Source organism: Halichoerus grypus, chromosome 10 (genome assembly GCF_964656455.1).
Source record: "Halichoerus grypus chromosome 10, mHalGry1.hap1.1, whole genome shotgun sequence".
Taxonomy (NCBI): domain Eukaryota; kingdom Metazoa; phylum Chordata; class Mammalia; order Carnivora; family Phocidae; genus Halichoerus; species Halichoerus grypus.
Window position 1 is genome coordinate 88231384 of NC_135721.1, and position 18414 is coordinate 88249797.

The following is an 18414-nucleotide window of genomic DNA, read 5'->3' on the forward strand; positions in this document are numbered from 1 at the left end:
AGGAGACTCGAATTTATTTTGGCTTGGAGAAAAGAAAACAGAGGGTTGGTTTGCATATATGAAGACTGATGTTCAGTTGATCTGTCTCAAAAAGAATTATTCTGTATTTTACCATGGGAAGTGTAAAGCTCATCTTGGAAGTTAATAGATGAAACCAATCATGAAGGAAGAGCATAAGCCCTCTTTTTTCCGGAGATTTCTAAGAAAAGCATTACATGAATATTGTTTTCTCTTATGCTATGATTTCTTTAATATTCAGGGTTCTTTTTTCCTACTTAACCAGAATCCATCTGAGAAATCTGATGTGTTTAGAAATACCAATTCTTCAGTTTTGTATTTTACACTGGGCCTGCACTTTGAAGAGGATAAAGAAGTGTTGGAGAGTATCCTTCCAGTAGCACCCAGCACCAGTTTAAAGAGACAATTTCCAAATGATTTGGAGGATGTGCATGACCTGAATGGCCCTGGGAAAATTCCCAAGAAAGGTCAGTAAGTTATTTTGTCATGGAGTTGTATGACTCCAGAGTGATAGAATGTTAGCTAATATTCAATATATTTAAAAAAAAATTTTATACGGATAGTTTAAAATTAATAATGAAAGGGATATATCAGCTTTATGATTATAGAACATTTTAAAATTGTTAATCCTACAAAAACTTCATAGTCAGAAATAGGGAAAATTTAGTTATAACTTTAACTTTTATTCATGCTCACTGTCCAGATAGATTATTGTTATATATGCTTAATCTGATAGGAACTATTCCTGCCCAGCATGATTTGTTATATTGGTGTAACACATTTTAGCCAGAGGAAATGCAGATGCTGCATGCTCTTGTCCAGATGAGCAATGTTAATTATAGCATTTTAAACTTTTTCAGAGGCAGATTCCTCACCTCAAAGGAACATGACCTCTAACATAGGAGAAAGTCCAGAGCTCTCCATAGATGTAACTGACTTTGAGTGTGCCCTTTGCATGAGGTAGGATGACAGAGAACCTGTGCAACTGTTTGAAAACCTCATCCTTTCTGAATTGGATATCCTAAACATAATGGGCTTTTTATTATCAGAGAAATTACGTATACCTTAGTAATAAATGATTTATTTTCAAAAAATTTGATAAGGAAAATCTCAATGGAAATGGATATCTGTAATTTCTACAGCTGTAAGGGAATTATCTTAAGGAATTCTTAGAAAATAAATAGATTATTTGAAAATCTCTTCTGGACATTTTTGGCTAAAAACTCAGATATATTTTCCAGGTTGCTCTTTGAGCCTGTCACTACACCATGTGGACATACGTTTTGCCTGAAATGCCTTGAACGCTGCCTCGACCATGCCCCACATTGTCCACTGTGTAAAGAAAAACTCTCAGAAGTAAGTATTTCTTCTGGAACAACAGGACCATTCAGCCACTCCTCTCATCCCTCAGTAGATGCTCATTTCTGGGGTTGGCTTTGCTTCCACTACCCATTTACTAAAGAAAGTTGGATTTCTCCAGTCAAAGATAGGTCTTTTTCCTATCTGATTTCTCAAAAAGTACACAAGAGAAGTTTAGATGCAGAAACAATTAAATGTCAGGGAAATTTTCAGGCATGAATTATAATTGAGATATACTGAAAACAGGTAACATAATTGGAGCTCTTATAATGTGTTAGTTATAAATAGTTGAGATAACATTACTGAGTCCCCGCCATATGTTAATCCTAAAGGGTTGAGATAACATTATGGCGCACTTAATACGTGCCAAGGATTCTGTCCTTTACCTCATCTCAAGGTGAAGTCATATTGCAGTACTCAGTTTTGCATAGGATCGAAGACTTGATCAGTTCTGACTACTGGGAAATCCCTTTGGTGTGCTGTCCGTTGTGTCTTTTGTCTGTAATCAAAGCCAGTAGTACTTAAGATTCCATGGAGGGAAGCTATTTAGTTATGTCTAACTCAAAAATAAACTGTTAAATCCATCCTTAGGTATGGTAAATACAATGAACAACACTTAAAAGCTCTTAAAGCTCTTCTGATCAACTTTTCAAATTGTGAATATGTATCAACTCTATTGGGCCCTGGTGCCACTAACCTTCCACGAAGCAAGTTATTTAACCTCTTGGGGGGAGGGAGGGGGTTTTTAATCCATAAAATGATACTAATTATATTTGCCTTAATTACTACTAGAGATTAAACTCACTTAATGCATTTTAAGTGGGACAAAGTGGTTTTTTAAAGATTTGTCTATTTTTAGAGAGAAAGAGAGTGTGTGTGTGTGCGGGTGTAAGCTGGGGAAGGAGGACAGAAGGAGAGAGGGAGAGAGAGAATCTCAAGCAGACTCCCCGCTGAGCGCGGAGTCTGATGCGGGGCTTGATCTCAAGACCCTGAGATCATGACCCGAGCCGAAATCAGAGTCAGACACTTAACGGACTGAGCCACCTAGGTGCCCTAGGCTAAAGCGGTTTTTTTAAAACAAATGTCCAGTAAAATTTATTTTTGAATTTGATATGGTAAAGGAGATATTATACTTATGTGAATTTTTAAATAATTGTAACATAGTTCACTGCCAAAATTTGTTAAAATAAGTTGTAATTGAGACCTTTCTGAATCATTCTATGTATATACTTGCTTTTTTAAATTGCATACATGCTGGAACTCTATAAGTTAATCAGGGCTCTCATCATGAATATGATTCATTGTACTATGTGCCATGTGTCATGATGACAGTGCTTTCTGAGTAGCAGTTTCCTTTGGCAGTTCCTCGGCAGGTCCATTGCACTGTGTTTGCTCTCTCTTCTTGCTAACGGTGGCGTAGCATCTGGCCTGTTACCTTGTCGTACCCATGCTTGTCTGGGCTGGTGGGCCTGGAGGTGGCTTGTTTATTCTCAGACAGTAAAATGCATGTCTTTATGACTACTGTGTGTAACACAGACCCTTTGTTCACTTCCATGTTCAGTGCTCTCTGGTGGGGGGCTGTGTGATTCGTGCGTTGAGGTTGGCACTATAATACAAGCTCCTTAGGGACAGAGAGGACTTCTGTCTTGTTTTCACTCTATCTCCGGGGGCCAGAACACACAGTAGAGGTTCAGGAAATCCATTCTGAATGAATGATTGAATGAATGAGTGAATGGTTAAGTGCAAGTTCTGCATAGATTGCCAGTGCTGCAGAATTTGGAATATAACGAAACCAACTAAAATTAAAAATCATTCCTGTCTCTTTCTTTGATGCCGAAACCCCTTCATGAGCTTAGACTTTCTCACATACATTATCATAAACACAAATCATCAACTATCTAGGTATGCACACAAGTCTTGGCTAACGCAATGCCAAGTAAAGCAAATTGTATTACTCTTCAGTAAATGGTGCCATAAACTAACAGTATAAAATAGGGATGTCATTAATAATACTTACTGTGAATTAAGTTAAACTTGTTTCTGCTGGTTATTCTGTTACTGAGGGCCTCAAACACAGTTGCGTCCCCGAGGCTGAACTCCTAGTTCTCAGTGACAGCAATACACGTGGCTTGTTTCACACAAGCTGAAGGAGACATGGCAGTATGTCCAGGACCTGCCCAGACGTAACTGTTAGAAATCTGTAGAGCAAACCCCGAAGTGCAGCACGTTAACAAAGCGACACCCTCACAGTGAGACCTACCAGTCCCACGGTCCTGGTGCCACTGTGGCTCTACACCAGTCCCTTAACCCCTCTGAGACCCCTCTTCCTTATTAGTACATTGTAGACGATGCTTCTGGGATAGGGCTATTTCAAGGCCTAACTTCATTTATATGAAACATCTGTAATTGGTACCTGATATATATTAGGACGTTAGGGAAAAGAGCTGTTATTTGCAAATTCATATGCCTAAGATAAAAGTGGTGCACACACACACACAGAGTAATATAGATCTTCAGCTACATTTGACCCTTCCAGCCACCGGGATCCTGGCACATTTTAATTCAGTTTCCACCTATTTCCCTTTACATCCAGCTCTCATTCCTTGGTCCCTCAGTCCCTTTCCCAATCCAAATAAAGTCAACTCTGCCTCTCGCACATGTCCATTTAAGTAACAAAGCAAAGCTAGAGAAAAAGCCACAAAATTGGGAAGATTGGTTTCAGTTTAAATTCACAGTCTTAAATCTTAGACTCAAAACATTAGTAGTCATTCTTACTATGCTTCTCTAGTAGCTTCCATTTTCCACTTTCTCGGGTGATTATTTCCCATTTCTCTTCTTTCGCAACATACCCTACTCACTTCCTCTCCCTTCCCTGACATTGTGATACATGATTGAGAATGCAGAAGCCAGCAAGGTTGGGATTCACTCATCCTTCCTCCAGGTGATGAACACCTTCTCCTACCTTTTTCTCAGATTGGGAGGAACTGCCCTGCCCCGTCCCTACCCCAGGCTGGCTGACCTCCCAGCTCTCCATCCCCATCCTTTTGTCTTCCCAGAGACTATCCCTCTCCCCGCTTGTTGACCTTTTCTACTGGGGACAGAGTGCTCTGTACTCTAGAATTAATTACCATGTGGTATTATTTAACATTTCCTTTTGTTACAGTTGCTGGCAAGCAGAAATTTTAATATAACTATTTTGGCCGAAGAATTAATATTTCGGTATTTATCTGATGAACTCTCTGATAGGAAGAGAATTTATGATGAAGAAATGACAGAGCTGTCAAAGTAAGTCCTCATGTTGTATGTACTTGGTTTTGAGTTCAGATTAAAGAAGGAAACCTTTGCATTCATAGCTATATCTCAGGTTTTTATCCCCCCCTTGGCAGAGAAATTAGACCTAAAAATAGAAAAAAAAATTAATTGCAAAGAGTTTATGGAAATTTGATTGAAAGGGGTCATAAGAAATATTTCAAAAGTGTGTCCTCATGGGGCCCCTGGGTGGCTCAGTCAGTTATGTGTCTGACTCTTGATCTCAGCTCAGGTCTCGATCTCGGGGTCATGAGTTCAAGCCCCATGTTGGACCCCATGCTGGGTATGGAGCCCACTTTAAAAAAAAATTGTGTCTTCACAAAATTATGTAGTTGCTTTTTGTATCTAAGTAAGTGGTACTGAATTTTTCAGAATTGAAAAGGCACAGTATATAGAAACAGGAGGGAAAACAGGTTTACCCCTTGAAATAGTCTTGACAGGTGTTTTTATCTTTTAAAGTGATTAGAGTTGTGTGTTGTAGCAAACTTTAACTATTGAGGTCTTATAATTCTTCCACTCTTTTTTATTCAGAACTCATTACCTTTGACTACTGTGTAGTTTTTGCTTTTATCAGAACTTTTTTCTCTTCTTCTTATTTATTTTTATTGAGGTAAAATTGATGCATAGCACTGTATGAATTTCAGGTATGTAACATAATGCTTTGATATTTATATATATTGCAAAATGACCACCACAATAAGTCTTAACGTCCATCACTATACATAGTTAGCAAATTTTTTTTCTTGTGGTGAGAACTTTTAAGACCCATTCTCTTATCAACTTTCAAATATGCAATGCAGTATGATTAGCTGTAGTCACCATGCTGTGCATTACATCCCCAGGACTTACATATTTTGCAGCTGGAAGCTTGTACCTTTGACCCCCTTCACCCATCCCCCACCCCACCTCAGCCTCTGGCAAGCACCAGTCTTTTGTCTGTATCTATGAACTTGGTTTTGTTCTTTTTTTAAGATTCCACTTGTAAGTGAGGTCATACAGTATTCATTTTTCTGACTGCTTTCACTTAGCATAGTGCCCTCAAGGTCATTAGAACTTTTTTTTATCATAGTCGTAAGCTATAACTTTTTCCAAGTAAGTTAATACAATTCAGCATGTTCTGTCTCATCAAATTAAATAAGACCGGCTTGGCAGGAAACCTGGTAAGCTGAGAACTTTCTCATGAGGTGGTCCTTGGCTTCCTTTCCCCACTAAAGACTGAGACAGGCCTGAGGGTTTTATGTTGTAAATGAGAAAATTGAGGTTGGCTAGCTTTTTCTATTTTACAGTGACTAATATTCCCTTTTGTTTCTAACTGCTCCTACTTCTAAGTTTACATTTTCCCTCACCCAACAGTCTTACCAGAGATGTCCCCATCTTTGTGTGTGCCATGGCCTTCCCCACGGTCCCGTGTCCACTTCATGTCTTTGAGCCCCGCTATCGGCTTATGATAAGAAGATGCATGGAAACTGGCACCAAACGGTTTGGCATGTGTCTGTCTGCTGAGCACGCAGGGTAAGAACTGTCAGCATTCAGAGGGTCCTAAATAAATACATAACTTGTTATTTTTCTCGAAGAACAATTTAAGATGATGTTGAAAACTTCCGGTAGCTCCCATTACGCAACAAGGTCTAAGTCTGAGGCTATCTATGATGTGGTCCCAGCCTTTTTTCTAGCCTCATCTCCTACTCCTTTCTTTCAGACATCGTACTTGCTAGTCCACTACCATATTATTTGCCTTTCTCTAAATACAGTTCATATTCATGCTTCTCTCTGCCTGTAATTCTCTTCTAGTTCATCATCATGCAAACAAATCCAGTCTAACTTTTAAGGTCTAAAAAATTTGCTAAAAAATCGAAGTCTCCACCTACACAGCCAGACAAATTTCAGGCTTATAACAACCCCAGCTCTTAAGTTTTTACCTCTCCTCGTTGTACATCAAATTGGCAGGCAGCTCCCCTCCATGGCTGCTCTGGAGACCCTGGGTCCTTCCCATCTGTTGGCTTCCTTATCCTCTAGGGCTTTGTCATTACTGCATGGTTATGATAAGGTCACTACATGCAAGTTGTAGCTGGTAGAAGAGGCACATATGCTCTGGAAGGATTCTGGAGAAAAGGGATACATATCACTGTTGCTCACACCTACTGCATTGGAGGCTGGGAAATGTAGCCCACCCATGTGCCCAGGAAGAAAGGGAGAATGGATATGTAGGACTATCCACTAGTTTCCACCATATATGCCTAGGAACAGATCTTTTTTTATTTTTTAAAGATTTTATTTATTTATTTGACGGAGAGAGCACAAGTAGGCAGAGAGGCAGGCAGACAGAGAGGGAGAAGCAGGCTCTCCCCTGAGCAGGGAGCCCAACGCGGTGCTCAATCCCAGGACCCTGGGATCATGATCCAAGCCGAAGGCAGACGCCCAACTGACTGAGCCACCCAGGCCCCCCAGAACAGATCTTTTTAAAGATATGTATAGGACCTTTATGGAAAAAATTCTACAGCTTTATTGAAAAATATTCAGGAAGATCTAAATAAATGGAGAGAAATACCATATCCATGGATGGATGCATAGACTTTGATGTCATAGAAATGTCAGTTTTACCCAAATTAGTCTATAAATCTAAAGGAGTTTCAGTCAACATTCCAAGAGGGGTTTTTCATGGAATTGTTCAAGCTGATTTTTAGAATTATTATGGAAAAGTAAAAGATCAAAACCATGATAGTTTTGAAGAAATCAGTTGAGTAAGATGAGAGAACACTCTCATAATAAACTTAGAAGTCCTAGTAAGTAGATCACTGAAACAGAATATGGAGATAAGGAACAGATCTGCTCATTTATGGACCCCATATTTACATATAATTTTGTGAGAAAAGGCAAGCTGCTCACTTAAAAAGTGCTTAGAAAATTAGTGGGCAGTCCAGATGGAGAAAAACAATCTTTTCTCTGCCTTGCACCATATACACAAATTAACACATGTTATTTACATTCTCAGTATGAAAAACAACATATAAAAATTTTAAGAGAAAACATTGGAGACTATAATTAGGAAAAGGAAAAGATTTTTTTTTTGTACAAGATGCTGAGAGCACATAACATGGAAGAAGAGATTAATACGTTTGAATATATTAAAATGTGATTCATCAAAATCAGCAAAAGCAGAGTGAAAAAACAAGTTCCAGAAGTTCTGCTTCCATGAAGGATACAGAACACTAAGAAGAGCATTACTCCAGACAAACTCTAGGATGTAAGTTTCTTGAACCTGTTGGTGAGCAGAGGTTGCTCATAGTAAGTGAGGAAAGGCAAGTCCCTCCAGGGAGAGCAGTAGACAAAAGCCTGGCTTACCTGTGGCAGAGCCCAGGAGACCTGCAAGTGGGTAGGAAGAATTCAGCTAGTTTTCTGGGGGCCATGTTCTAATGACCTCATGTGGACAAGCATGAGAGTCCAGATGCTCTGGGAGTTACAGATGCAAGGAGGATTTGCCTTCATTCACAAGTTCTTGTCCACAGACAGAACAGGATGCTCATTGGAAAGACAGTTTCTGTAGCTGAGACAGGCTTTGGAGGAGCTGACATTTGAAGGCATTTGTCTGCTGATGGCTGGGGCAGGAAGTCCTCCCTTGAAGGGAATCTTCAGGGCACCTCCGTCAATGCCACCAGCTATGGATAAGATAGCCTTGTTAGATAAGCAGGAAGAGAGAGTTTTAGGAGAGATCCAAGCAGAGGTGTCCAGCCTTACAGGCATGTGACTTGGGAACGGTCACTCATCGTTTGCTTGAAGGTATGTAATGAAGTTGTTCTTTCACTTTAGAATTAGGTAGCCTTGGGTTCAGATCTCAGGTCTAAATCTTGCCATGGCCTTACATAAGTTGTTTGATTTTTTTAAACCTTCCTGTTTTTGTGAGGCTTGAATGAGAACATTTTATAAACCGCTCCATGTAATGCTTGACATGTAACGGGCTCAGTCAGTCTCCTCAGGAAGCGGATGAGAGTTACAAGAATGAGAGTGGTTAAGATCACAGGGGACAGCTCTGGAGCAAGGACGCCACCCTGGGCGGGCCCTGTGTGTGAGGGACACGTGGAGGAGGGAGGCAGCTGAAAAGGGCTGCACTGGTCAGGGAGCGCCACAGAGAGCAGCAGAGGGTGTTGGGTCAGTGACAGATCAGCAGGCTCATGCCAGAGTCATGTGTGACTTCTAGTGGGGTCATCTCAGTGGAATGGTGGGGTCTGGAGATCTGCTGGGGAGCAGGAGGTGAAGGCAGTGACTGTAGGTGACTTTCCATAGCGGTTTGTTGGGGAGGACAGAGCTGGCCGCATCAGTGGACATGGGGAAGGAGGGAGCAGAATCTGTGAGTGGCATGGCGGCCCCCGGACATACCGTGTGCTCTCTGTACCCCCCGCCGGTGCCCTGACCAAGGGGACTGAGGATGCTCTCTCCACCTCTCAGGTCCTTCCAAAGCACTAGCTTATTTGAATCACTGCAGTCCTAGCACACCCGTATGTTTTGCATTTAACAGAAGGAATCATCTGCAGGTGTCTCTTAGAGAAAATAAGCTTGCTGGTCCCATGTGGAGACACCACTAGTTTTGTTTGGATCTTCTGCGTTTTTAAAATCGTGGTAATTTCTCCCGACTGTCCTGTCAGAATTTCAGAGTACGGCTGCATGCTGGAGATTAAGGACGTCAGAACGTTTCCTGATGGGAGTTCGGTTGTGGATGCCATTGGGATTAGTCGGTTCAGAGTTCTGAGCCACCGTCACAGAGATGGCTATAACACAGCCGACATTGAATATCTCGAAGATGAAAAGGTGAGGTTTATTTTACTGCTGCGTGTTTAGAGGTCAGTCACCTTGTTTCCCTCTGCGCTGTGGAAAAACTTGGTCGGATTTTTACTGACAAGATTACTTATATCCTCCCTGATTTATTACCTCAGTGGATTTTTCACCTGACTTGGGACTGGTGGACACATCTCCTCCTCAAAAAAATTACCTTACTGTTGCACATTGCGAAATGCCTTTGTGATTTGTTGTCTCGGTGTTCCAGCTCAGGAGTTGGCAAACCTTTCCTACAGAGGGCCATACGGTCAATACTATAGACTTTCCAGGTCATGCAGTCTCTGTTGCAACTACTCAGCTCTGCTATTCTAGCACAGAAGCAGCTGTAGGCAGTCTGTAAATGAGGTGGCATGACCCGTTTCCAATAAAATGCTGTTTACATAAACATATGCAATGAATAGGATTTGACTTGTGAGTAGTAGTCCATCCCTGTTCTGGATGCTGGTATTAGTTCAGAATGAGATATAATATAAAAAACAGTGCTTAAAAATACCTTCTAAAGCTCAGTGTAAAAGGTTTGGATTTCTTACCCCTTCAGAAATACTGATATGTCTAATAGAAATATCAGAACCCATATCTTGACAGATTAACAAAATGTTTTGAAGGGATTCTCAGAAAGATGGGTACAAAGATGTCCCTAGCAGTCTTATTCATTAATTGCCAAAACCAAGAAATAGTGCAGATGCTCATCAGCAGAGGAATGGATAAACAAACTTTGGTATATTTATATAGTGGAATACTACTTGGCAATAAAAATGAAGGAACTGCTGACACACAGAACAACATGGAAGAATCTCCTAGGTCTCTCAACAAATCATCTCTCAATGTGATGCTAAGCCAGGGAAGCCAGACACATAACCACACATGCTGTGTGGCTCCATTTATAAATTCCAAGACCAGGCATCACTTGTCTCTGGTGTTGGAGGGCAGAGACTGGCTGGGGGGTAGAGGGAGGGCCATTGTGGGTGATGGAAATGCCCCCTGTCCTATTGAGGATCATGATCCCACTGGTGTGTACGGCTGACAATACTCTGAGCCAATCATTAAGACTGATGCATTTTCTGTATGTAAATTATCCTGCAGAAAAACATTACAACCATCTAGAAAGAGGAAATCCTTGGAATTACTGTATCCCTCTTTTGAATTCTTTGGTTCACATTTAGAAACATGGAAAGCGAGAGCCTTTAGCTGTCTGACATCACACTGGAAGTCACTTTGGGGACAGTGATGTACATTCATGATGCCCACAAGAAGAGCCACACCCATAGCACCAGCACCATCCCTTTTCCAGCTGCTGGTTCTGGTCATCCTGAGCACAGGGGCTCGCAGTGCAGGGGAGCCAAGCACAGCGAGTCAACCCTAACGCCACAGGACCGGAGAGTGGGGTTTAAAGGATGTGACCGAGTGTGATTGTTTTCAGGGTCCCTCTGCCGCCCTAGTAACAAATCTGAGGAGAGGGTTTACTGACGTGGATGGTGATTTTTAGTGGTCTATGTATGTAAAATGAGAGCTTACATAGCTACAACATGAAATAATTTTGGTGGTTTTTTTTTAAAAAAGAAAATCCTCTACTACGTAGAATGTTTAATTTGTATAAGTCAAATTGAGAATGGTTGTATGCATTATAATCTAATTCCTCAGTTTACCCTAGTTTTCAGAGATACTGGAATTTTATAACCAGAAAGGACCTGAATGGTTTATTCCCACTTTGTAGATGAAAAACCCCTACCCTCAGGAGGCTGTGTGACTGCCTCATGAGAATCAGCAGTGAAGCCAGAACACACCGGGGTCACTTTGTCCCCTGCCCAGTGCTTTTCCCACTTAGGTGTTCCTGAGTAGGACTGGGACATACTTAAAATGAATGACTTGGTAGTGAGATAGGCAGCCAGAAGCAAAGCATGGTAAATCTAAAGCATCAGGCTGTGTAAGGCTGTGTAAGGCTAATGCAGAGAAGTGTGGTAGCTGTAACATGTCTTTTGGAATATAGTTTGGTGATATGGAATACAATATTTTAAATGTCTCACTCTTTGACTTGGCAATTCTACTTCTAGGAAACTATCCTGAGGGAATGACGGCCCTTTCTCTCACCACCGACAACAAAAATAAAACAACCCCCCCTACTTTTGCATAAATATTTATATTGCTGTGTTATTTTTAAATATATCTTATCTGAATGGTGGAGTGAATTCTCAAATAGAGGATTGCATGTAGCCATTGAAAATTACTCATAGTAACATGGGATATGTTTATATTGTTAAGAGAAAAATCAGGATGTTATAGAAAGACAGGGTAGATAGATCTTCACTGTATAAGAAAAGTACAGATTTGTATGTTGAGCACATAATAGGTTTATAAAACACGAATCAATTATCTAAGAAATAAATGCCATGAATCCACTTAGCAAATGCGGCAGATGTCGCTGCATTTCATGTGTAATAATGAGTTGTTGAAATGGTGGTCCCTTTTTCCTTGATCAGGTGGAAGGTCCAGCATATGAAGAACTTACCAGTCTTCATGATTCAGTTTATCAACAGTCGGTTTCCTGGTTTACTTCACTTCAGGATCACATGAAGGAACAAATTTTAAGCCATTTTGGGTTAATGCCAGACAGGGAATCTGAGCCTCAGGTATAGTCTCCTTATTTCTTTTATAATGCTATTATCTGCTGCTATATAATGTACTAAGACATATTATTCTGAAGGAAAATTAGGCAGTATTATGCAATATACTCCATCGTGATCACTTACGAACCAATTCATTTATCAACAGCACAAAGAAGCACCTAATATAGTAACATGTGCCTTTTGGAGCAAAACAGTCAATGCTTTCTGATTAGTACTGCATAAAGGTAATTTCTTTTCTATCAAAAAAGAATTTATTCTGATTGGCTGTCAGCTTTAGTACTTTTATTTCTCTCCAACTATTTAAACCAACTGTTTTATTTCTTCTCCAACTATTTAAATCATTTGTTTAAATCTTACAATTTAGAGAGTAATAATCCTGTATATTGGCATGAACACTCCGTGTTTTGCACATAATATTGCCTTGCACCTAATAAACAGGTGTTGAATAAATGAAGAGAAAATCAAACTCTCGTTAAATTAGAAGCCTTCCTGCCTTCTATCCAGCCCAGCTTTCTCTGGTGCTCTGCAAGCGTGCTTTCCGTGAAGCTGGCTTTTCAAGCAATGCCTGGCTTCAGGCTGTGAAGCAGTTCTAAGTGCAAATGAATCCTCTCCTCCTCCTCTGAGTGACAGAGCCAGGCAGGGATGGTTTAGGCTTGTGGCTGAGAGTATGTAGTTCCTTCTACTGTACATGCTCATCTTTCTTGTGGAGAGAGTGGGGCTGGAGGACCAGCTCTCAGAAAGTTTGGGGGAAGATGAAATGTCCTTTGTACTTTTCCCGTTCATTTTTATGTTCTTTTCCTATCTCTTGAGGATTTCTGACTTCCACCCGTCCCCCCCGCCATGTCTTTTCCAAACTCAAGACCATCCTGTAAGCCAAAAATTGTCTCAAATGTAATCCTCCTGATCTTTCAGTAGAATCTTCCTCATCCTAAACTAAGTTGACACCAGAGTCTACCCTCTCTAGTTCCCAGGTGGGATTCTGTATACCTTTGGGGTGGGATTGGAGGAGAATCCAGGACAGGAAGCTGGGAAGCCTGGTTGTCTTGGTTCTTAATGCCAGGAATACCGAGAACAACTTTATGACCAGCTTTGCTTAGAGCTCAATCCAGAAGTGTGTGTTTGGGTATGTGAAATAAAGGCTATCAGTTAGCATAATAATTCTTATACAGTTAATTCATGGTGATTCCCATATATATAATTAACAATAATTCATATATAGATGTTTCATCTATGTGTGCACATTCATCACATAGCTATTAAAAGCTTTATTATAATACTCAAACTTGTACACATAATTTTAGCCTTCCTAATATTGAGTTTTTATGGTATATTTAAAACTAAAAAACAATAACACAGAACACTGGAAATAGAGGTAAAAATTATGGTCCTTTCATCCGATAGCTATATACTCCCAACTAAAGCTTTGAGAGAACAGAAACAAGTAATTCATGAAATTTCCCTGTGGAAGATGCTTCTCTTTGCAAGCTCTTTGTTTTGTGAGTTCTTCCACATTTAAATGTGTAGTAGGAAAGCAAACTTTGTATGTCAAGGGCTGAATGGATGGGAAGTAGACCTAAAATAGAAGGTAACATTTAATTCTCACTTCTGCCTTGTTGGTGCAACAGAAGGACAGTATCGGGGGAAGAGCTTGTATTTTAGGTGATAATTTTGATTTGCTTTCATTTCTTTTGCAGAGTAACCCTAGTGGCCCCGCGTGGTCCTGGTGGATCCTGGCGGTGTTGCCATTGGAACGCAAGGCTCAGCTGGCTATTCTTGGCATGATCTCCCTTAAAGAGCGTCTGCTTGCCATTCGGCGAATATTAGTCATCATCACGCGTAAGATGAATAGTCGGCAGGAGCTGGTTAATAGCAGGGAGAGAAATAATTAATTTTCTCTCTCTGTCAAGGTTTCTGGAAGCCCTTGTACTTTTGTGAGGAGTGCTAGGCATGGAGAGTATCATCCCATTCATCATGCTTTGTAAAACGCTCATTGATAGGGTTACAAAATGGAACACTTAGCAAACACTGACTCCTATTCAAATGTTAAAAGTCTGTGCCTCGCGGAACCTGACTCTCTGCAAGATTAGCCTGAAGTTTGAATGGAGCCCATGGTTGGAAAAGAACCTAAGAGAATCTCTCTGAAGCAGAGGCTCTAGGGTGTAGTTCAGTGACAGCAGGGAACACCACAGATAGTTGACGAGTGGTTTAGGTTTTGCAAGAAAGAAGGACCCTCTCCCCAGTAAAGTGTCTTCCTGCACCAGATGGAAACAGCATGCTTTGGTGGCTAGACAGAAAGGGGGAAACCACATTTTTATCTGGAAGCAGATTTCTCAGAGCACAGGCTAACTGAAAATGTGCTTAGGCTTTGTGTGTCACTGTAAAGTTGTCTGTGAAGTTGAGGAATCAAACTGTGGTCCAGCGCAGGAGCCCAAATTAGTCATCACCCAAGAAGCTGTAGCTGCCGGATAGAACTGTGTTTTGTGTCCTGTGGTAGTTCAGATATTGTACATTGCATGTTGTAATCAAATGAACGTCAGAATATACAAAGGTGTACCCTGGATATAGAAAAATCTGAGACCAGTATAGGTGACTTGAGGATATATATTCCTACACACTCAAGAAAGAGTGAGCAAAAGTTAGCTAAAACTCTACATGCATTGGGATGTCAACATACAACCAAACTAGTGCAAAAAACTCCTTGAAAACATAATCCTGTCTCATTATTTGGTGGGTACTAAGCATTTAGGAAATTGTCCTCTTGCTACTAGGATTTGCATTGGAAATTAGGCCCATCAGTAATTTGAGTTCACCATCCATCCACTCATATATGAAGACATGCTATGGAATGGGCATCTATCTATTCCAGGAAAACATACCAGGACAATATGCAAGAAGGAGGAGGTGGGGATGGGATGTAAATAGTCAGCAAGTTTTTCCTCCATGTTCAACCTAAAACCTTTCTTTGTGTCTTTTGAAAAGAGGTTTTAGAAGTGATCAGACCTGGTGTTATCTATTAAAGAACAATACATGACAACTTCAGCCTCGGATGCATGTTGGTAGTATTAATTGGAATAACCATTTGAACCTGAGATACTGAATTGTTCTCACTGGCCTAACCAGCTGGTGCATTGAGTTGGCTTCTTGGTCTATGCTGTAGATAGAATGGAAAGATGATAAGAACCAGGCCAGGGAATAAATCACAGCTCTAAGTTTTGCTTTATTCATTCAAGGTGTATGACATTTGAGTTTTAACAAATATATTTCATAATGTCAAAAGTTGGTTGTTTATCAATCCATCAAGCATTTTATTAGAAAGACTTTATAATTGTGTTTCATTTTAATTGTAGAAGTTTTCAATAGCTAAAGCTCAGTTTCATTATGGGAGTGAGAAAATACTATTCTTATATAACTTAGTCATAAAGTGAAAATGTGAAAGTATTTCCAATCAGATGTTTCTAGTGCCTCACTTCCTGCAAATCTCAAATCTCATCTTGAACATGGTTTAAAGGCAGTTTCGCCAAATGATTTCTAAAATATTTTATTGATTCATGTGTTAATGATAGTATCCAACCTTCTTAGGCATTGTATCTTAACCTGATCATCTAAAAGAAACAAAACTCTGTCTAGTATGCCAGAGGACCTTTCTCGGGAATGGTTCATGGAAATGGGTATGCACTGACCATTCTCTTTCTTTCTCTTTTGGAGAATTTTTCCTACCTTAAAACCATATCATTGCTGTTTCTATCTGAGAGTATGTAAAATAACCACAGTGTGATCACAGTTTCCCCAGGAGCCTTCCTGAAGTTAAGTCCCTGTGCCCAGAGTACCAGGGCTTGTCCTGTACATCAGATGTTGTTGCTTTCTCAGCCTTACTCCTGAAATGTCATTACTGGAACGGATCTCTGACCAGAACCACTAACTTATCTTTTCCTGATTCTGTCTGCCTTTTTCTGAGTTGTGAGCTCGTTCCAAGTGTTCTTGTGTAAAAGCCTGTTTGGCAGTAGTGATGTAGATAGAACAGCAAAAGTTTCTGTTGTCTTTATCTTTTGACACCCAAGGGAATGGACTGTGACCACTTCAGGCTCTGTCCAGCATCTCACCTCTGCCTAGAGCAGAGCAGGATCAGATGGGCACTTCCTGAGCACTTAGATGATATTCTTTTTTTTTTTTTCTTTTAAGATCTTATTTGTTTATTAGAGAAAAAGAGAGCACACGCTCGAGAGAGCACAAGCAGGGTGGGGGGCAGGGAGGGAGAGGGAGAAGCAGACTCCCCACTTAGCAGAGAGCCCAACATGGGACTTGATCCCAGGACCCCAGGATCATCACCTGAACTGAAGGCAGATGCTTCACTGACTGAGCCACACAGGAGCCCCTTAGATGACATTCTTTATCAGGAAGTTGGACCAGGGAAATAATATCTCAAGTCATATTATGAAGGAAGCTTCCTTTTACAAACTTAAGGAAACCTAAACTCCGGTTTGCTACAAATTTGCTACAAATTTAGCTAAAGCAGTGGAACAGCTCCACCCGCACATACCTCTTTTCTATCATGGAGATGTCATTTCTAATATTTCTCGGAAAATAAGGTCTCATTTAGAGTCAGAACATTCAAGTTTAATTTTACTGAAAATGTTCCAACGCTAATGGTCTAGTTACATCAGAATAAAAACAGAATCTACTTAGAGTAATAATAACAGTGTGGGGGGTAGTAATTTTCTTCTTTAAGTATAGTACTTGAAGTACATTCTGTGCACTCTGTTAGGCGTTTTTCCATCTCACTCTCCTAAGTGGCTTGACTCATAATTCCATCCCTACCTACATCTCTGAAATACAACTGATACCCTGATGGGCAGTGTTCTGAAAGCTCATGAGATTTTTAGGATATCACATTCCCTATGAGTCCTCATCTTCAAAATTGAAAGTTAGAATACTTTTTAAAGTTCCAAATTTTAAAAAAAATGTAAAATTTTAAGATTTTTCCATGCAACAACATAAGTGGTTCATAACCAATTCATGTGCCAACTTTTGGAGTGTTATCCCATTTTTATAACCACAAAGATGTCCTTTCTTCTCTTAAGCATCACCCCCCCATCTCCCAAACCAAAAAGCACCAAAACTGTTTAGTAAGTTGTATCTCAACTGTTAACATATATCAAGTCTTACTACAGGACTTTTGAATCATCAAAGAACAAAATTATAGATGGTAGAATTACCATGAACTATGATAGTATCATTTTGTCATAAAATTATTTGAAAATTGGTAGTTGTTATAATCACAAAAATACTCCATTGCCTGGACTAGCTATATTACATAGAAGTCATTATGATTTTTAAATTGCTTTTAAAAAGTACTCATCTGTTTCTTCTTCCTTTCCCCTTTTATGTTAAATTATTTTGATAGGTACCACTCTTTAAAATTTAGATGCTATCTATCAAATAATGTGACAGATAACGAAGAAGAAAGATGGAGCATTAGGAGGGAAAATAAATGTGGGTGAGTTTTGTTTGTTTAAGGCATAAGGCTTTATTTTTCCTAAATACCCCCATGGAATAGGGTAGAAAGGTCCCCATCTCCCATTCTCAACATGGATAGCAGTGGCAGCTTGCAGAAGGAAGCTCTTTCTCTGTAGCTCTGCCCCTATGAGAAGACCCTGTTCTGATTCTGTGACTCATGGAAACTAAAAAGCCAGGGAGGCTAGATCTGAATGAGTAGGGTGAGCTGTGCCAGCCATATGGAAAAAATTGAACACTGATTGTTGCCCAGTATCACCTCGTCCCAAATGGGGCTAATGCTTCATTCTGAGCCATTGCTTTCTGACCCATAGGAGGTATTTCCGCCTTTGCAACTCCTCCCCTTAACTTCACCTTAACTTTGGCCTCTCAACGGCCATACCAAGTCTGCTGAATCCTGTCAAGTAGCTTTTAGTAGTGGATCTGCTTTTAGGTGAGTATTAGCATATTGAGTATTAGAATATTGCAGTAGCATAAACTATTGAAGAAATTCGTTTGCCACCACTGCAGATAGACTAGTTGGGGACATAGCTCTGATTTGTGCCCAAGACTTAATTTCTAAGTGGCTGGGTGACAATGCAGAGAGGTCCATGCCACTGAAAGAATAATTTATTGTTACTCATATTTCCACTAGAAATGAGAGGCATGCACTCAGGGCCACATGGGGAAGCACCAGAGCCAGAAGGCAGAAGCAGGAGTGTGGGGGGGAGCCTTTATTGTGTTTCTGTGGGAAACACCAGGCAGGGCAGGGGAAACAGCTTGG

General features: G+C 40.3%; 1 protein-coding gene across 2 annotated transcripts in view; it reads left to right on the forward strand.

Annotated features, from left to right (window-relative positions):
- LONRF2 (LON peptidase N-terminal domain and ring finger 2) overlaps positions 1-15174 on the forward strand; it is a 37541-nt gene extending 22367 nt beyond the window's left edge. Inside the window, exons 5-12 of one of the 2 annotated variants that reach the window (XM_036119552.2) lie at positions 284-485; positions 879-978; positions 1260-1374; positions 4541-4662; positions 6040-6198; positions 9327-9489; positions 11994-12143; positions 13835-15174. In XM_036119552.2, coding sequence (XP_035975445.2) covers positions 284-485; positions 879-978; positions 1260-1374; positions 4541-4662; positions 6040-6198; positions 9327-9489; positions 11994-12143; positions 13835-14029 — 1206 coding nt within the window. In that variant the 3' untranslated portion in view covers positions 14030-15174. The remainder of the gene's footprint in view (positions 1-283; positions 486-878; positions 979-1259; positions 1375-4540; positions 4663-6039; positions 6199-9326; positions 9490-11993; positions 12144-13834) is intronic. The other variant, XM_078056809.1, reaches the window with a different exon arrangement.
- The last annotated feature ends 3240 nt before the right edge of the window (positions 15175-18414 follow it).